This window comes from Babylonia areolata, chromosome 27 (assembly GCF_041734735.1).
Source record: "Babylonia areolata isolate BAREFJ2019XMU chromosome 27, ASM4173473v1, whole genome shotgun sequence".
NCBI classification, from domain to species: domain Eukaryota; kingdom Metazoa; phylum Mollusca; class Gastropoda; order Neogastropoda; family Buccinidae; genus Babylonia; species Babylonia areolata.
In genome coordinates this window covers 10,577,728-10,599,150 of record NC_134902.1, presented here as the reverse complement: position 1 = coordinate 10,599,150, position 21,423 = coordinate 10,577,728, and the positions used below count along the sequence as shown (strand labels likewise).

The 21,423-nt window shown below is 46.1% G+C and overlaps 1 protein-coding gene across 4 annotated transcripts in view; it reads right to left on the bottom strand.

Moving 5' to 3' along the window:
• The window catches only part of LOC143301440 (myotubularin-related protein 13-like), a 303,236-nt gene that overhangs the window by 19,623 nt on the left and 262,190 nt on the right, over positions 1 to 21,423 (bottom strand). For all 4 annotated transcript variants that reach the window (XM_076615734.1, XM_076615735.1, XM_076615736.1 and 1 more), the window contains 3 exons: positions 10,678 to 10,914; positions 6,667 to 6,973; positions 6,191 to 6,349 (listed from right to left, as the gene is read on the bottom strand). In XM_076615734.1, the coding sequence (XP_076471849.1) occupies positions 6,191 to 6,349; positions 6,667 to 6,973; positions 10,678 to 10,914 (703 nt within the window). The remainder of the gene's footprint in view (positions 1 to 6,190; positions 6,350 to 6,666; positions 6,974 to 10,677; positions 10,915 to 21,423) is intronic.

Below are 21,423 nucleotides of genomic sequence, written 5' to 3'. Positions count from 1 at the left end.
CACAAAACACATGATGTTTTCCCATTTTATATATATTTTAGTGACATGCTGTTGTTTTGAAATCAGTGTTTTGTTTTTTGTCACATTTTCAACTTGTTCATTAGTAACATTATTCAGGTAATTTGCACTAAAACATCATATTTTCTAGACAAATGGATATCTGCATACACAAAATCATACTAGAACAACCACAATAAAAATTTTTTTAAAAAGAGATAGATATACAATGCATTTGACTTCTCCAAGTGATAATGTGGACGAGAGGCCATGCCCCCTCAGTCTCCATCCCCCTCCTCTTCACCCCTCTCACACGGTCACTTTTTCCAGTTCTCATCAGACCGTGTTGGCTGAGTGCCAAGAAAATCGCTCACACTGTCCGCTAATAATTTGGTTAGTTTGTGTCGTCTGCTAAGGTTCGCACAGCCAGCATCACTCACTGATAGTCGTATCTTGGCCACTCTCTTGATTGCTCCATTTATTTTCTATCGAATCGTCCCATAAATGTTCATCACTGTCTTCTTTGAGTTTACGCTTCAATTCTTTCTGAGCATCAGCAAAAGAAAGCAATCTTGGTTGATTTAGTTCGCTATGATCGCATGTCTTGAGCACGGCGTCAGTCCAACATTTTGCTGAGCGAGCGAGGAGAGGAGCCAGGCAAACACTGGGACAGTAACCCAACCAAAACATTCAAATAAAGGACTGCCTCATGACGTAGATGGGGTTTCTAGCTATGAATAGAATCCAGAAAGATTAACCAAGCTAAAGCTACCAGCATTTTTGTCAACGAACTGAACGCAAAGCGGGGAAAAGTCTGAATATTTTGATGACGAGTTATCTCGTCATTGTGGCAGCGAAGCGTACATGCTTGCCATGAGTTATCTCGTCATATAGGCAGCCTAGGGGTTAATTACTTCATATGATCAGTCCAAGATAGATCTCTGTCAATAATGACACCCAGAATTTTATGTCAATCTACCTCTTCAATTTTATTGATGCCTAGGAATAGTGGTTTGAAGTGATGTTTCATTCTTTGTCTTTTTTGTTGTGCACATACATACATGCACTTCGTTTTCTGAGCATTTAAGGACATGTGATTCAACTGTGTCCAGTCGTTAAGTTTCAGAATATCATCTTGGAGTTCATCAGTTAGTTTACATGCGTCTGAACTGCTTGAATGTAGGGATGTGTCATCTGCAAATATTTTACATTTACATTTCATATAACAAGGTAAGTCATTAACATAAGTGGAGAATAAAATTGACCCTAAGATGGATCCCTGTGGCACTCCATATGTAATAGATGTAAAATCTGAGGTTTGATTGTTAATACTTGCTGTTACTAACTGTTTCCTGTCAGAAAGAAAAGATTGTATAAGGTGTGTATACTCTGGTGGTAGTTCATAAGCTTCTAATTTACGTAGTAACAAGGAGTGGTTGATTACATCAAAAGCTTTTTTCAAAATCTATGTTATAGTGTCAGGTTATGGTTGGGTTGTGGCATCCCCAAGCCACAATACACTACCCCTTGTTTACCACCTCCCCCCTACTCTCCCCCCATCCCCACTCCTCCCCCACATGAGACTGATAGTCACAGGAAGTCCCTTCCCCCCCCCACTCCCCCAGCCCTCTCCTCCCCTGTTAAGCCCACATGCCTGCTCTGTTGTTAAGCCACTTGCAGGCACCTCACAGTCAAACATAGCCAGAACAATTAGCCTCTCAGATACCATTTCAACTCCCTCCTCCCCCACTCTCCCCATCCCTCCCCCAACCCTTCCCTGCTGAAGTGTTTGTAGGGATTAGGACAGTGTGTGTGTGTTGCATCCTGGCTATCCATCATCCTCTTCTGACCAAACAGAGGTGTCCGTTTGCAACATTTTACACACATAGTTTGTTTACAACCAATCGGGTGATGGGTCGCTAAATAGTAGACACAGACTAGAGTGTTGGGACTATTGGTCCATTGGGTTGTACCAGTTGGTGAAAAGGGTGGGGAATCATGTAATTTATAATGATATATTCATAGTGGTCCCTCTTCTCCTCCAAAAGTGTTTCTTAACCAATTCAGTGCAAGAGAATTTTGTGTTAAAAAAAAAGAAAAAAAAAAAGAAGTGCTCTCCTCTTTGCCAGGGAATATTGAGGAATCAGTTCCAAGGTTGTCACAGCCGAGGGGTGGCAAAGGGGACAAGCTCCCATTGTCTATAAAATGCCCCTCACAGCGCGCGTCTCCAACAGCCTCTGACAACTAAGTCCAGCTCCTAGCCTGCTCGTGTGGCTTAGATATAAGCCCGGCGGAACTGCTACTACTGATAGGAGAAGGGGCGAAGGCGGGTCACCTGGCGCCTGAAAACCAGTGCTTTGGGTAGATGGGGCTTATCAGTCTGGGAAGACAGCTCATCTAAGAGAAGGAAAACTCTGATTTCAAACCTCCGCTGCCTTGCGGCCATACCCACTCATAGGAAAGGCTTCGGGAGTCAACCCTGAGGAAAAATCCGGAGCCAGAGTCCCCAAGGCAGTCCAAGGCTGTATACAGCAACGTTCTGGCAACTCCTGCGACGGCACTGGAACCATGTGTATTGGTGCTTGCCTTTCCAATGGACCATTCCAGCGACGTGGAGAGGGGGAGTCTGCTGCATGGGTAACAGCTTGCCCTCCATACTTACTTATCCAGGCTTTGCGCTCTGGAGAGGTCACTCCAGCTTCGCTTTGCAGCGTCAACAAAACACGGGAAGTAGCAGTCTACCGGTTATAAGTCTGCATACTCAATTGGCGTAGAGTTAGACACCAGGGGCTGCTTCCGATGGTGGGAGAGGTCATTGCATCTCACTGGGCAGCTACTGTCCGCCTTATGCTGGGCAGTCCCCAGCCAGTAAGGTGCTGCCCCGCCACGGTCCATTAGCCTCACTGGGTGCGTGGGGTTTAGGGTGAAAACCGACAAGTGGATCGACAACAGAAAAATGAAAATACCCGCCCTGAAACTGGGCACGTGGAACGTAAGGACAATGACACCAGGCTTTTCTGATGACCTGCAGGAAGTAAATGATGCTCGCAAGACAGCTGTCATCGACAGAGAACTGAGCAGACTGCAGATGGACATCGTCGCCCTTCAAGAAACCAGGCTCCCAGAAACAGGATCTGTGAGGGAGAGAGACTTCACCCTGTTCTGGCAGGGCAAACCATCGGACGAGGTCAGAGAACACGGCATGGGATTCGCAGTTAGAAACAGATTATTGGGGTCCATAACCCCACCGGCAGAAGGAACAGAGCGAATCCTGTCTCTCCGACTCCAAACATCCTCAGGACCAGTCAGTCTAATCAGTGCCTACGCACCAACTTTGGCATCCACAGCAGAAGCAAAAGACAAGTTTTATGACGACCTCAGTGCTGCTGTAAGGAGAATTCCTGATAGAGAACTACTGTTCATAGCCGGCGATTTCAACGCCAGAGTAGGTGTCGATCACAACTCCTGGCCCACCAGCTTGGGTCAGTTTGGCACTGGGAAAATGAACGAGAATGGCCAGCGCCTGCTAGAGTTCTGCTGTCATCATGGGTTGTGCATCAGTAACACCTTCTTCAACACGAAGCCTCAGCATCGAGTCTCCTGGAGACACCCGCGATCCAAACACTGGCATCAGCTCGACCTGATCCTCACCAGACGTCTCAACCTTTCCAGCATCAAGATCACTCGCAGCTACCAGAGCGCCGATTGTGACACTGACCACTCTTTGGTGTGCAGCAGTGTGAAGCTCCGCGCAAAGAGACTGCACCGTACAAGAAAAGATGGCCGACCTCGCATCGACACCAGCAAAACATGTGATCAAAGAAAAGTGGAGGAGTTTGCGCGTGTGTTGGAGGATTCTCTCCCTGGCCCACCCACTGCAAATGCCCAAGACCGATGGGAACACTTCAGAGATGCTGTCTACAACGCTGCCATGTCCACCTTTGGCAAAAAGACCAGCAAGTCAGCTGACTGGTTCGAAGCCCACTTAGAAGAAATGGCACCAGTCATTGAGGCCAAGAGAAACGCCTTGATGGCATACAAAACCAATCCCAGTGAGCAGAACCTCCAGGTTCTCCATGCTGCTCGCAGCAAAGTCCAGCAGTGTGCCAGGCAATGCGCCAACGACTATTGGCTTCAGCTCTGCTCCCAGATTCAGATCGCAGCTGACACAGGCAACATCAAGGCGATGTACGACGGCATCAAGCAGGCATTGGGCCCAACGCAAAAGAAAACTGCCCCTTTGAAATCAGCTACAGAGGAGGTGATTCAAGACAGAGAATAACAGATGGAGCGCTGGGTAGAACACTACACTGAGCTATATGCAAGGGAAATGTAGCCACAGAAGATGCCCTGAATGCCACAGAGTGCCTACCAGAGCTGGAAGAGCTTGACAGAGAACCAACCATAGATGAACTTAGCGAAGCCCTGGACTCTCTTGCCTCTGGCAAGGCACCAGGGAAAGACGGTTTTCCCGCCGAAATACTGAAGTGCTGCAAAGAGACACTCATCACCGAGTTGCATGAAATCATCTGCCTCTGTTGGAGTGAAGGCGAAGTACCACAAGACATGAGGGATGCTAACGTCGTCACACTGTACAAAAACAAAGGTGACAGAAGTGATTGCAATAACTATCGCGGCATATCCTTCCTCAGCATCGTTGGGAAAGTCTTTGCACGAGTAGTACTGAAGAGGCTCCAAGTACTTGCAGAGCAAGTCTACCCTGAATCGCAGTGCGGTTTCCGTGCCAACAGATCCACTATAGACATGATCTTTTCCCTCAAACAACTTCAGGAGAAATGTAGGGAGCAAAGGCAGCCACTCTTCATTGCCTTCATAGACCTCACAAAGGCTTTCGATCTGGTCAGTAGGGATGGCCTCTTCAAGATCCTTCCCAAGATCGGATGTCCACCCAAACTTCTCAGCATCATCAGATCCTTCCACGAAGACATGAAAGGCGCCGTTGTCTTTGACGGCTCAACATCAGCTGCCTTCAACATACGGAGTGGAGTGAAACAGGGTTGCGTCCTGGCTCCCACCCTGTTTGGAATCTTCTTTGCTGTGATGCTGAAACACGCATTTGGTCCTGCAGCTGTATCTATCATGAAAATCATGTGTTATTGGCTGTTGTCCAATCTGTGGCAGCATCTGTGAAAACAAAAGCCCACTGGTGTAACTCAGTCCACAGCCATGCAAACTTCCATGCCCTCTAACTGGCATACTGCATCTCATCTTACACCACTCCTCTCCACCCCCTTCCCTGCTTTACACTTACATACACTGTCCTCACTGCCACTAACGGTCAACAAAGCTGTCAGTTTGTCTTGTCATCACCTACACGATCTACTAAATCATCAAACACGAGAGATCTATTTTCATTACTATACTTATCTATAATCATCTGAACAGCCTGCTAAGTCATAGAAGTCCAACGACTGGGACCTCTATCTCTGCTTGTCAAAGGTTCTGACGCCATTTTGGCAAATGAGGCAAACCCCCTTACCACACACACTCCACATGCATTTCACATGTCAGCAAATCATTATCAAGAATAAAAGGGGTCTCCCACCTGATGTACGCTCATTTAAATATTATGTTTATCATCCAGACACATCAAGCTGACCTTCAGAGTCTATGTTCACTGAACCAGACTTTGATGAATGAAAAATCGGATTAGATGCAGGACATCACTGGACATCTTACAGGCACTATGACAACAATTTGTGTAGGACGTCAGCTGACGCTTTATAGGTAATAAAGTGGGTAAAATACATGTTCTTTCAGAACATCTCTCTTTAACTTCATGACAAAAAAGCTGCTGTGTTGTATTACTTTCATGTTTTACTCAGCTTTGTATGTTTTTGACTTTTCAGTTAAACCCTTGTCATGTTCATGTGTGCATCGGACTTGAGTTTGGTCCTACTGTGTGTGATAGTGACAAACCTTTGGATGCATAAATAATTTCCAGTCTTATAAAGATGTATTGTATTGTAGGTAAACTGAAGATGTTTAACCAAATTGGTATACCCCACATTTCTTATGCCCTGAACTATTACTGACAAAGTGTAAAAAAAACTGATCATATTTCTGTGCAGATGGACTGTGAACACACACACACACACACACACACACACACACTTTCTCAATCTCTCTCATCACTCTATCCTCTCCTCCACTTGACCAACAGGGCACTGACCTGAGGCAGTGGTGGTGACGTCGCCCACCCCTCCCCTAGTCACACTGACAGCTGAGGGTGCACTGGTGTCTGTCACAGACTTCAGTTTGCTGCATGTCTTGGGCACCAGGGACTGGCACTTCTCATGGCAGTTGTAGCCACATTCTGTACAATGTGTACCTATAAAACACATGCACACATGTGATTTTATACCAATGTGTCAGTTACCATATTGTCCATAAATAAAATTTGGTTGGTGGTGTCTTAATATTCTTGACCATCTCTCTCTCCTTCAGAGAGACACACACAAACATACAGATAGTGATTACAAACTCACTTATTCAGACATTCACACAGACACACACACACACACAGACATTAATATGTGCACAGCCACACACAGATACAGACATTCATACATGCACACACATGCACTCAGGCACAGACATTCACACATGCACACAGATACACACATATACATGCGCACAAACACACACCTGTCTTGGAAAAACCCCACAGAAGTTGCTGACAGAAGTCACAGTAGGTAGGTGTGGTGTAGGTGAATTTCTCAAAGCGGTGTGGCTGGGAGAACATGCGTGCTGCCTCCCCCAGCATCTTGCCCCGCACCAGGATCTCCAGCGTGGAGCGTTTGTGGATGGAGCGCCCATGGGAGCGCACCAGCTGCATGCTGAGGGAGGGCTGGCGCTGGGAGCTCTCCCTTCCCCCCGGGACCTCCAGCTTGTCCCACTGTACCTTCCACTTCTGGGGCAGGTGTCCCAGCTCTGACTCCAGGTGCTGGATCTCCTGCAGGCAGCAACACACAGCTGTCATCCCCCGCTTCTGCTGAACCCTCTGTCCTCCTCTATTGTATGCTCATCTTCAGCTCTGATCTTTGACTCATATCCTCACCTATCACCTATTATTGTCAGGTAAGTGGCTACCGAATCCTAACCATGCAAAACATTGCTGGAAAGCTCATGGAACGCATGATAGCCAGGAAACTTGCAAGGGAACTTGAACACAGGCACATTCTCCCTTCAAATCAAGGTTGTTACAGAACAGGAAAGTCCACATGGGAAAATGCAGCTGCTTTTGTATATGAGGTGTATGAAGGATTTCAAAGGAAAGAAGAAACACTACCAGTAAATATCGACCTTGAAGATGCCTACAATAAAGTCCAGTTTGCGCACCTCATGCAGCTGCTACTAAGGTATGGAGTAAGTTTGACACTGACAAGATGGATAGCAGCAGTGCTTCAGGAAAGAACTGTCGTCCTACGCCTCCGAGATTGGATGTCTGCACCTTCTAAACTATCCATGCGGCTGCCACAAGGGTCTCTGCTCTCTCCTGTCCTCTACAATGTTTAAATGAAGGGCCTTGCAGACTTAAACAACAATGGAATAGCTTGGGTCCTTATTCTTGCGGATGATGGCCTGGTGTTCAAAACTTCGAAAGATGGTCAGGAAAGAACCAAAGCCGTCCAGAAACAACTAAACAATACTGCTCAATGGTGCAAAGACACAGGATCTTCAATCAATCCAGCGAAAGCCCAAACGTTGCTGTGCACCCTCAACAACAGAACCGCGAGCAAATCACCACCACCAGTGTCATTCGACAGGATTCAGAGTGAGAAAACCGAATGCCTACGCTACCTAGGAATACAGTTTGACAGGATGCTGACCTTCAGAAAACATACAGAAAATACTGTTCTCAAATGCAAAAAGGGCCTTTCAGTCTTAAAAGCAATGGCAACCAAAGGTATTGAACAACGCCACCTCTTCCTGCTATACAAATCACTCGTCCTCAGTGTGATTGACTACGGACTTGGGCTAACAATACCATCTCAAAGCAACCTCCTAAAATTAGAAAGAGTTCAAAATGAAGCTATGAGGCTGATCCTTGGAACCACAAAAGACACGCCCACGGAAACCATACGATACCTGCTTGACCTTCCTTCAGTGCAGGCCAGAAACAAGTTAGAACAGGTTAAGACCTACTTCAAAGCATTAGAAAACCCTCAAAACCCACTGCAAGACACAGTCAAAGAACCAAAAGGCAGCCGTCTAGGACGAGGAAGATCATGGATGGGGCAAGCAGAAGACACAATCCAACTAGTATGCCGACTACAAGACCTGAAAGAAACAAAAGAATGGGAGAAAAAACCCAAAAACCTCAACCATCTATTCAACACAGCCATTTCACCCACTCTAGGAAGACACTGTCGGGAATGGCCAGATGGCAAAACTGATGCGGAAGTGAAGCTACTCATAGAAGAAAACAGTAAAGAAGAGGATATCATCATATACACAGATGGCTCAGTCACCAAAGACCAATCCGGTTGGGGATTCACTGCGAAACAAAATGGAAAAACAATTAGGGAAGAGAATGCTGCCTACAAAGTCACAACCTCCAGCCTGACGATGGAAGTTGAAGCTGTGACACTTGCCCTCCAGTGGCTATCGTCTATCCATATGCCCGGAAACCAACATGCCATGATTCTAACCAACTCAATGAACCTCATGCAGAAAACTGAAAATGGAATGGGAAGCCCAGAGTGGCATAAGGCAATGTGCAACTTTCAGATTAAAAAACTTACATGGTCATACTGCCCGGGACATGCAGGTGTTAAGGGAAATGAGTGAGCTGACAGACTTGCTGGTAACGCAACACCAACGAGCGGCCTACATTTAGGAAAATCGGAAATCTTCAGAAAAGTCAAAGAACATCAAAAAGAACAGGTACAAGGCCATCACACCATCGATCGCCTCAAAGAGATAAAGGCAGAGAGAGGGAGTGGCTGTAAGTCTAGCATGAAAGGTAGAGCACGATGCTTTGCAAATCAAACAAATATCGGCATCATTTCCAAACCAACATTGCGCAAATTTCTTCAAAACGGAATCTCTGTGGGCTTTTTCAAATACAATAGACTGAGCAACACACTAGACGCCATGTTCTTGGCATTAGAGATCTTTTCCCATCCTTCTTGCGGCCAATCAGTGGCAGCCTCTGTGCGTGTGTGTATGTGTGTGTTTGTATGTGTTTGTGCATGCGCGAGGGTGTAAGTGTACACAAGTGTCAAGAGAGTTCTGTTCACGTGCGTATGTGTGTGGGGGGGGCTGGGGGGTCAGGGGGGGTAGAGGATGAGGTATGTGTGTGTATGCATGCCTACACTGTGGAAGCACGGAATATTGGAACATGCGGGTGTGCATATGTATCTCTTTGCATATATGTGTGTGGGGTTGGGGGTGGGGGATATGGGTGTATGTGTGTGTGTTTGTACAAGTAAGTGTGCCTCTGTATGTGTGCCTCTGTATGTGTGTGTGTGTGCATGTGTGTGTGTGTGTGTGTGCCGTGGAAGCTGCGATATGTAGCCTAGAAACGAGTGTGTGGAGGGGGGTAAAGGGGGTGCAGGGTAATGTGTGTGTGTGTACGTGTGTGTGTGTATGTGTGTGTTGGGGCTCATGTACGTTTATGTGTATTTGACTGTGCTTTCATATCTGTGAAACTGCATGTTTGGTGCATATCTGTTATGCATGTTTGTGTGTGTGTGTGAATGTGTGTCTGCTCTTTTTAAAAATTTTTTTAATCTATTTATTTATTTTATTTTCATTATTATTATTATCTATTTATTTATTTATTTATTCATTATATTAGTACTATTTATTTATTTATTTAATTTCATTTTATTTATTTATTTTTATTTTATTTTATTCTTTAAAAAAATTTTATTTTATTTATTTTTATTTATTTTTATTTAAAAAAAAAATTATTTATTTATTTTATTTTATTTTATTTTATTTTATTTTCTCAAGGCCTGACAAAGCGCGTTGGGTTACGCTGCTGGTCAGGCATCTGCTTGGCAGATGTGTAGCATATATGGATTTGTCCGAACGCAGTGACGCCTCCTTGAGCTACTGAAACTAAAACTCATCTCAAGCATTATTCCAGTCTGACACATATCTTTATCTATCATCTGAAGCATTGTCATAGTGTTCAGCACATTATCTTCACCCTAGCTATTCCCTGTTAACACTAACTCTGATATGGCATCCTTCATACCAGCTACAAGTATACATGTCAACAAGTATGATATAACAACATTTCCCCTACCCCCTTCCCCCACACCAACATGTAATGTAACAGGAGTATGGTATTTCAAGCATCTGCCAACCCTGCAACCACCATGACGACAGCTAAGTCAGAGCAGTGGTTTATGTGTAGCCCAAATAAACAGACTAAAGAATTGTGCAACTGCTGTGAAGTCAAATGCAAGCAGTGGGTAATGTAGACTTGACACATGAGCAATATTCAAAGATAGGGACAAAACTTGTCTGACCTGTGAAAGTAAGCACAGCACAGCCATGTCTCATGCCACCCCTCACAGTAACAGAACACCTCTTTTTCAACCCACTCTTCACAGCACCTCAAATTCCACTTTAACAAATTCATTTAAAAAATTGTATGACACTACTCCAACAGGTAACCAAATCTCTCCATCATGACTTTACCCGGAATTGGTGCCTGAAAAAGTCAGGCTGCTGCAGGGTGATGTTATCATAGCAACTGTTGAGGATGATGCGTCGTTCATCGGCAGTGGTGGCGGCAGTGTCTGGCAGCATGTCAGTGTTCTGTCGCAGCTCACTGTCCACCAGCTCCACGTCGAAAGAGGGGCCATGAGCAAGGTCCTCCGTCACATAGTAGTCCCAAACCACCAGGTTAGACACGTTGGCATATGGCCGCAACACCTGTCACACACATGGGTCCACACTGAGCCCCTCAGCCACACCACTAGTGTTGATGGGAATGAAAATGGAGAATATAACTATCATATTTTTAATGTTGACACGATGAGATAACTCCCAATCTGGGGAAGATAGATCAGAATTTTACACAAAATATTTTGAAAAACAGAAAAAAGGGGAGAAATTTCAATTTTGTTCATTTTAACTCATTCAACCCTGTGCCTGCCTGAGAGGCATGTGCTGTTCATTGCCGTTCACCGCCTGACAGGCAGGCGAAGAAACCCGTTTATTCAAACCAGTTTATCAGCTCAGTATTACGCATTAAACTATGTAAGGGAAGTAACTCCAACTTAACTTCCTTCCTCACTGGCACGCAAAGTTTCGCTCCAAAAATCAAACGAAGTGGGGGTTTTTCTTTCCAGTTTTCTGTATCGGTATGGTAAAATGTCAAAGGCTTACTGTGCAGTTTTAGAACTCAATGAAATTATGATGAATTCCTGCAACGAATTCAACCCAGATAATGACGATTTGTCTTATAATTCTTTCAATGATTCATGGGAAAGCAAAGGAGAAGAAATTAGAACCAGTGTAGACAATCAAGTAGATAGCCCACAACCTTCAACATCGACAGAAGCTGACATTTTACTATTTCTGTTTTTGATTTAAAGTTACAAGTATACTATTACATCCTTTGTGTCAAAATTACATTTCAGTCATAATGTGAAGTTTGGTAGCTACTGGTTGAGTGGCTGCTATAAATTTGTGCCCGAAGTGAAGCATCCCTTCCTGTTGATGCAGCCAAGTCAAAACATGCCAGGCTGGGAAGGCTGCACAGGCACACGACCTTAAAGGGCTGAAAAGGTTAATAATAATAATAATGGTATTTATATAGCACTGAATCTTGTGCACAGACGAATCAAAGTGCTTTCGCACCAGTCATTCACATGCATGCATAACTCTAAAACTGGAGAAACTGAAGACAAGAGGAGGCAGGGAAGGGAGGCTGTTTTGGGAAGAGGTGGGTTTTAAGGCCAGACTTGAAAGAGATGAGTGTGGAGAATAGATGAAGCGAAAGAGGAAGTTCATTCCAATTGCAAGGTCCAGAGACAGAGAAAGAACGGCGGCCAACAGTTGAGAGCTTGAATCTGGGTATGCGTAAACAGAGTGGATCCGAAGCTGATCGTAGTCAGTGAGATGGAGTGTAGAGGTGAAGGCAGCCACAGAGATAGGAAGGGGCTGATTTGTGAATACATTTATAGCATAGAGTGCTGATCTTGTACTTTATTCTGTGTGAGACTGGGAGCCAGTGGAGATGTTGCAAAAGAGGAGTGATGTGCTCAGATCTTTTCTTTCTGAGGACGAGTCGGGCAGCAGAGTTTTGTATGCGCTGAAGGGACTGAATGGATGAAGCAGGCAAACCTGACAATAGAGAGTTACAGTAGTTAAGGTGATAGAGAAACGACAAGTCTAGATGTTGCGTCAATGGACAGATATTTCCAGATGGAACTGATGCGCCGCAATTGACAGTAGCAGGACTGACATGTCTGACTGATAAATTTTTGCATGGACAGTGTGTTGTCAAGGACAACGCCAAGGTTCCTGACTGAACTGGAAAGAGGGATGGATGTGCTGCCAAGTCTGATTGTGTCAGTTGTGATGGAAGAGAGTTTTTGTTTAGTTCCTATGATCATTGCTTCAGTTTTGTCCACATTCAATTGTAACATTTAGAGTCATCCAATTTTGAATGTCCAGGAAGCAGTTGGATGTTTCTTGCAAGAGTGACGACAGTTTTTCAGGGGTATCACTCTTCTGGAGTTGAGTGTCATCAGCATAAGAATGATGACTGAAATTATGGCGGTTGATAATTTCAGCGAGAGGAGCAGTGTACAGTGTGAAGAGCACTGGGCCTAAAACAGATGCCTGTGGGACTCCATGTTCAATTTTAACGGGTTCAAGACTGGAAATTGTCAACAATGACAGACTGGAATCGATCAGTGAGATAAGATTTGAACCAGTTTAGAACAGTGCCGTTGATACCAAACGTAAAATGAAGACGAGAAAGGATTGAATGGTCTATCGTGTCAAAGGCGGCTGACAAGTCGAGAAGAGTGAGATGGGAGATTTGTCCTGAGTCAGACGCTAGCAGTAGGTTATTCAGGATGTGGAGGAGAGTGGTTTTGGTGCTGTGGTCAGCACGACAGGTGGACTGAAATGGGTGGATGAGATTGTTGAAACAAAGGTGATTGTTGTGCTGCTTTAGGACAGCTTTTTCAAGGAGTTTGGACAGGAATGGAAGATCAGAAACTGGTCGATAGTTTTTCAAAATGTTTGAGTCAAGGTTGGATTTCTTCAGAAGAGGCCGGACGATTGCAGTTTTGAAAGTGGATGGAAACGTTCCAGTGAGAAGGGATGAGTTGACAATAATGGTGATTGTGGGGAGAAGCTGTGAGACACACTGGGAAGAGACAGAGGCTGGTATAGGATCAAGCTCACAGGATTTTATTGTCATTTCTTTCAGGATTTCATGTACTTCTGTTTCAGTTAATGGATTAAAGGAATGGAGAGGAGTGCCGTTGAATTGAGGATCAGGATGAGCAGGTTGGAAAAGCAGCTGGTCTAAGATGGTACGAATATTTTGGACTTTGTCAAAAAAGAAAGAGGAGAAGACACTGGGGAGTTCAAATAAAGTGTAGGCAGAAGGAAGAGGAGTCTTTTTTGCAGTACCAAGAAGATTTGACATGATAGAGTAAAGAGATTTGGTGGATGTGACATCAAGAACTTGAGAAGAAAAGATGAGATCATATGTTTGACTTTATTTATTTGTTTTTGGAAGATTTGATTGTGGACTTTCAGTTTTGTTGATCGCCATCGCCGTTCCAATTGGGTGCATGTTCATCCAGCAGTTGAGAGAGGACAGTGTTGTAATGTGTAGAGACATCGGTGCGGAAAGAAATTTTGGAAAGGCGTTCAGCAGCTTGAGAAGAAAAAGTGTTAATGTTGATGGTTAAGGGTGTAAATGGTTCTATCATCAAATGTATTAGACACAACAAAGTGCAATTTTGTTGTTTCCTCTACTATCATGTTGTTTTAGACATAAACACTGTACATAAACACTCACATACACCCACCCACACACCCTCCCACCCAAACACCCACAAACGCTATCACAAAATATTACAACACAAAAGCTCACAGTAAACAGTTGTTAGGCTTGAAGCTTTTGTCTGGTGGGTTTCATACTAAATGAGAACCCCAAAATGAAGGTTTCATGCTAAGATATTCGGTTTTTTCTATACCCACTTCTGACACGACCCTGCCCCCTTCCTGTTGATGTAGCTTGTGGTATGTAATCATTATCAGGACAACCAGAATCACTTCAGTTGATGAACAACAACATTACTTTTGTTTTCTACCATGTTTTCGTAGTTGCTATTGTCAAAGTTATGCAGAAATCAAGCAAAATTCTTTCCACCTTCTCTGTACCGTAGGTCCTGGCAGCCAAGTTAAAACACTCAACAACTTTTCACTTTACAAAATGCAAAAAAAACCCACCCCAAAACAACAAACAAAACAAAAACCAAAAACGCATCAAAACTGAGCCAAAACTTGCTGAGATATTGCTTTGAACATTCATCAAAGCAGTCTCCATTTGCAAGGAAGTAAGCCTATGCAAATGAGTAGCTTGAGAGCTGATAATGCAGTTACCCCTGAACAGTGGATATATTCGCAGTCGGAAGTAAAAGACTTAACTGCTTCATTGCCAGTAACGAGACACTCTTGTACTGATTTCAGAAGGTCTGTATGCCTGTATACAAGAGTATTTCGTACTAGTTTCGTCATCGAAATATAAGCAATCTAAATGGGAGACAAAGCTGAAAACTGGCCCAGACTGCTGTAGGGACTCGAAACAATGGTTCTTTCCCTTCGACCACTCAGCAACTGACCATGACTAAGTGATATTGCCTTTGTTGATGCTTGGACCTAATTATATATCCAAGATCGCAGAACAACAACGTACTTCGACAAAGTGACCTGTTCTTAGGCAATATTCTGCCTTAGAAGTATTGCAGGAAATTCTGAATGATGCAGACTGTGGTGAGGAAGACTTTGATGATGCAGAATCCGTTGGTAGTGACGAGGAGGAGACTGACAGAAACCAACACCAACCACTTTTGTCAGAAACTGGTGTTGATGATGAAGACTCTGATTACAAGTCTGAATTGTCCACTGATTCAGTGATTGAAGCAGAGTCAGATGCCACTGAAATGGAGGTGGAACCAGTACCCAGTACAAGTACTGCACCCCCTCCTGTTGTGAGAGGTCGAGGAAGGGGTCGAGGAAGAGGAAGGGGTTGAGGAAGAGGAAGAGGCAGAGGACAAGGGGCAGTTGCGAGTGGGAGGGGCAGAGGGCATGGTCAGTCACACCTGGTTCAAGAATGGACACCAGCAGAAAACCAACCACCAAACCCCACTGTTCAGTTCACAGGAAATCTGGGCCTAAAGTGTGACACAACCAACTTTAGGCCAGTTGATTACATGGGTCTGTTTTTTTACCAGGACATCATCAACCACCTGGTCATCCAAACCAATTTATATGTGCAACAGTATCTGGAATCCCACCCCAATCTGCCTCCATTTTCCTGAGATAACAGTGGGAGCCAGTTTCACAAGCAGAGCTGAAGAAGTTTCTGGTCCTAGTGCTCCTGATGGGCATCATCAAACTGCCTACCATTGAGCTGTAGTCAGGTCAGGTCATTAGATCTGCTACTGGTAACCTGTAATCCAGTACAACCTGTTCAGGGTCAGGTTGCCGACGACTAAACCGGCACTCCCACTGCTCCCTTCCGAGACTGGTGAGGCGGGTGGCTAGACACCCTTATGGAGATCCATAAAAGGGCGCTGGCTCAGGAGAGCCACCGACGGCCATCTAGCTCCACTGTGCTGTGTGCATGCCACACGCAGTTGGCCCCCGGGGTGTGTCTACCCATGCATGCGAAGTCTGGATCTGGCAGAATCTGCGGAAGAAACCTATCGGTTCAACGGAGAGGAAGGCGGTTACAGCAACGCACTGTGGAGTTCAGAGAGCAAGATGAGACACCGAAAGGATATCTCGGTCATCCACTGCATCTGTGCTCATCCTCCAGTCGTCTCGACTTAGTCTTGCCACTGGAAATTGGTGGACCCGGACGAGAGAGCGAGGTCGACGTTGCGCAACTCCTCTTCACTTTAAACAAACTCATCGTGCAAGTCATCAGTCATCCAAAATGACCTTTCATCCTTCATCATTTCATCACCCTCAAGTCCTGTGGCGACAGCCGAGCGACGAAACGACAGGTGTGGGTACACTAGCAGTCGCAGCCGCAGACCTGCACGCAGGCGGCTCAGGCCATAGGGTCGTTCTTCGTCGACAGGAGCAGCGATGGAGCTCTGCAGCTGTCTGAGCGTCTGAGCAGCCCTCTTTAGGAATGCACTGCTCACCTCCCTGGCATGAGGAAGGGGCTAGAAAAGGTGCCCTAAAAATTGCCTGCTCCATATCACCCTGGCCAGCATACCGTGGCTGGCGGGGACCCTACATCAGCGATCGAAACAACAAGAAAGAAAAGAAAAAAACAAGGATCGTTCCTCTCACCATTGGTGCTTGGAACATAAGGACTCTCCTGGACAGAGATAACGCGGACAGACCCCAAAGGAGAACGGCACTAGTTGCATCTGAACTCGCCAGATACAACATTGACATCGCAGCCTTGAGTGAGACTCGACTTGCAGGCGAAGGTGAGCTCTGTCAACAGGGATCTGGTTACACAATCTTCTGGAGTGGATGAGGAAGCGAAGAGCGACGTGAGGCTGGCGTTGGTTTTGCAGTAAAAACAGCTCTTGTCAGCAAGCTAGCTGGAATCCCAAAGGGAGTCAACGATAGGCTTATGACCATGAAGCTCCCACTGGCATCTGGCCAGAAGCACCTCACCATTGTCAGTGCCTACGCCCCAACCATGACCAACCCGGATGAAGTGAAGGCGAAGTTCTACGAGGACCTTCACTCTGTCATTGCTGCTATCCCTAAAGCAGACAAGCTCATCATTCTTGGGGACTTCAATGCTAGAGTTGGCTCTGACTACATCTCCTGGGATGGAGTGATTGGAAAGCATGGTGTGGGCCACTGCAACCCAAATGGATTGCTTTTGCTTCAGACCTGTGCAGAGCATAAACTGCTGATAACCAACACAGTTTTCTGCCTCCCTACCAGTAACAGGACGTCATGGATGCACCCTCGCTCAAAGCATTGGCATCTCATCGATTATGTCATCGTAAGGAAACGGGATAGGCAAGATGGACGTGTAACAAAGACCATGTGCGGCGCCGAGTGTTGGACAGACCATCGCCTTGTAGTCTCAAAGCTGAAAATTCGAATCCAGCCCAAGAGACGCCCCCAAGGCCAGAAGGCTCCAAAACGTCTCAACATCGCTAAGCTGATAAACATCACCATCAAACAGTCCTTTGTGGAGCTGCTGGAAGATCGTCTGGAATCCGCCTCTCTGGACAACCAGAATGTGGAGTCTGACTGGAGGACCCTGCGTGAGCTGATCTATAGTACAGCTTCAGAGACCCTGGGACCCATGACCAGAAAGCACAAAGACTGGTTTGATGAAAACTGTGATGAAATCAAGCAGCTTCTGGGTGAGAAACGCCGTCTGCATCAAGCCTACCTGAGCAACCCAAAGTCCACATCAAAAAAGGATGCATACGATGCCATCCGCAGGACTGTTAAGCAAAAGTTACGCCAGATGCAGGATAAGTGGCTGAGTGACAAAACTGATGAGATCCAGGGATATGCTGACAGGCACGATATGAAGAGGTTCTATGATGCCTTAAAAGAAGTCTACGGCCCCACATCCTCAGGATCATCCCCCCTCCTCAGTGCAGATGGGAATACCTTGATCACCGAGGAGAAAATTCTCGAACGCTGGGCTGAGCACTTCAACAGTGTCTTAAATCGCCCTTCCTCCATAAATGATGAAACCATAGACCGTCTCCCACAAGTCCCCATCAACGAAGCACTGGAAGATCCGCCAACACCTCTTGAGACCCAGAAAGCAATCTGTCTGCTATCCAGTGGCAAAGCACCTGGCTCAGACTCCATACCAGCAGAGGTCTACAAAGATGGAGGCACTGTGCTGACTGAGAAGCTCCTTCAGCTGTACTCACTCATGTGGAAAGAAGAGACGATCCCCCAGGATTTCAAAGATGCATCTATCATTCACTTGTACAAGCGAAAGGGGAACCGGCAAGCCTGTGATAACCATCGGGGCATTTCCTTGCTCTCCATCGCAGGCAAGATACTTGCCAGGATCCTATTAAACCGCCTCACAGCACACCTTGACCAAGGTCATTTCCTGAGAGCCAATGTGGATTTCGGAAAGAGCACGGAACCACCGACATGGTGTTTGCTGCAAGGCAGCTGCAAGAGAAATGTCAGAAGCAAAATGCTGATCTGTTCTCCACCTATGTCGACCTCACTAAGGCCTTCGACACCGTGAGTAGAGAGGGACTGTGGAAGATCATGGCCAAGTACGGATGCCCTCGGAAATTTATTTCCTTGGTCAGCCAATTCCATGAAGGCATGCAGGCTCGAGTCCAGGACAAAGGCGAAACATCTGCTCCTTTTCCTGTCACAAATGGTGTCAAGCAAGGCTGCGTCCTGGCTCCAACGCTGTTCAGCCTCATGTTCTCTGCAATGCTTATTGATGCCTTCAGAGATGGCGATGTTGGAATCGGCCTAAAGTACCGAACAGATGACAAGTTGTTTAACCTCAGAAGGCTTCAAGCAAAAACGAAGGTCATGACAGACATCATCAGAGACTTTTTGTTTGCTGATGATTGTGCCCTCAACGCTGGATCTGAAGCTGACATGCAACTCAGCGTCGACAAGTTTGCCACTGCCAGCATGAACTTCGGCCTTACCATCAGCACGAGGAAAACTGAAGTTCTCCATCAGCCAGCCCCAGGGAAACCCTACGTTGAGCCCAACATCACAGTCAACGGTCAGAGACTCAGTGCGGTGGAGCGGTTCACATACCTTGGCAGCACACTGTCACGAAATGCGACCATCGACGATGAAGTGAATGTCAGGATTGCAAGAGCAAGCGCAACTTTTGGTAGACTCAATGCAAATGTCTGGAACAGAAGAGGCATTAGTCTTGAGACCAAGCTAAAAGTCTACAGAGCAGTAGTTCTCCCCACACTACTGTATGCCTGCGAAACTTGGACAGTGTACCAACAACATGCCAAGAAGCTGAACCACTTCCACACAACATGCCTCAGGAAGCTACTGAACATCAAGTGGCAAGACAAGACCGCAGACACAGAGGTGCTCGCAAAAGCCACCCTTCCCAGCATCTTCACCATCCTGATGCAGTCCCAACTTCGCTGGGCTGGACATGTGGCGCGCATGCCAGACCATCGGCTGCCCAAAAGGCTCTTCTATGGCGAGCTGCAACAAGGGAAGAGATCACACGGAGGTCAGAAGAAGCGCTTCAGAGATACTCTGAAAGTCTCTCTGAAAGCGTTTGATATCAACCCTGACTCCTGGGAGGAATCTGCAGTGGACCGTGACAAATGGCGCGCTGCTGTGCACAAAGGCGCCAAGTTGTGCGAGGCCAACAGGACTGCTGCAGCTGTTCAGAAGAGGCAGGCCAGAAAGTCACGGGCAAACAAGCTCCCTGACAATGGTATGCCCGTCTTTGTCTGCCCCAACTGTCAGCGAACGTTTCGTGCGCAGATTGGACTATTCAGCCATCTGCGCATTCACAGATAGATTCATGAACATCCTCCCCCCCACCCCACCACCACCACCCTCCCCCAGCTGGATGACAACGATGGTCATCATCAATCTCGATGGACACACCACCACTGGTCAACAAAAGTCCTATACAGGATACCAGTATTCAGCTCAGTCATGACCAGGAACAGATTCCAGGTCATTTTTTTTTCTTATTCTTTTGTTTGTTCCTTCTCCCTCCCTCTCTTCTTTTCATTTTTTAATTCTCTCTCCCTCTCCCCCCATCCCTCTCTCTCTCTCTTAGTGATACAAGCATGTATAATAAGATGTTGCTGGTGTGTGTGTGTGTGTGTGTGTGTGTGTGTGTGTGTGTGTGTGTGTGTGAGAGAGAGAGAGAGAGAGAGAGAGAGAGAGAGAGAGAGATAGAGAGAGACTCTGTGAATGTTTTTGTGTGTGTGTCATTCTATGTGTGTGTGTGTGTGTATGTACACATGCAACAAGCAACAAGTACATATATGTGTACAGTGAGTGTGTGTGTGTGTGTGTGTGTGTGTGTACACATGCGACGAGTGCATGTTTCATGCGTTCAGTGTGTGTGTGTGTAGTTTGGGTATGTATTTGTGTGTGTGTGTGGTTTGTTGCTGCTGTTGTTGTTGTTGTTGTGTGGTTGTGTGTGTGTGTATCACTCTGTGTGTGTGTGTTTGTGTATACATGCAACAGGCAATAAGTGCATGTATCATGTGTACAGTGTGTGTGGTTTGGGTATGTATGGATGTGTGTGTGTGTGTGTGTGTGTGTGTGTGTTGGTGGTGGGGGTGGTGGGGGGGGGTGGGTGGGTGGGTGTGTGTGTGTGTGTGTGTGTGCTTATGTATACATGTGACAAGCAAGAAGTGCATGTATCATGTGTACAGTGTGTGTTTGTGTGTGTAGTTTGGGTATGTATTTGTGTGTGTGTTTTGTTGTTGTTGTTGTTGTTGTTGTTGTGTGTGTGCGTGTGCGTGTGTGTGTGTGTGTGTGTGTGGGTGTGTGTGTGTGTGTGTGTGTGCAGCTGATCAACTGTTATTCAATAATGTTTCAGATTCTCCTGCAGTTTCTTCACTTCCATGACAACTCCACCATGCCAGCACAGGGAGATCCTGCATACGACCGGTTATACAAAATCTGGCCGATACTGGACCACGTGCACGAGAAGTTCCAGGAGATGTATGAGCCACGACAAGCGGTGTGTGTTGACAAGAGCCTGCTGCTGTGGAAAGGCCGACTGATCTTTCGTTAATACATACCGATGAAGCATGCCAGGTTCGGTGTAAAAATCTACCTGTGCTGTGAATCTGATGGCGACATCAAATGAAGTGGGGGTTACTGCTACCGATTCAAGGTCTATGCTGGGAGGGAGGATCCAGTCAACGAGGTGCAGTCTGTTCTCCAAGCTGTAGGTGCTGACAACCCGGAGATGTCTGCCAGTGAGAAAATGGTGCTGTACCTGATAGCCCCCCTCTTGAACAAGGGCTATCAAGTGTACACTGACAACTGGTACAGCAGCCTCAGGCTGTACCTCTACCTGCTGGAAAAAAACACCTTGGCCTGTGGCACAGTCAGGGACAACTGGGGAATACCGCAGCAACTCCACAACATCCAGCTAAACCCAGGCTCCTCGGTTGCTCTCTGTAGTGACGGCAAGATTGTCGCCACCAAGTACCACAGCACCATGGTGGTTCACCTCCTCTCCACTGCGCA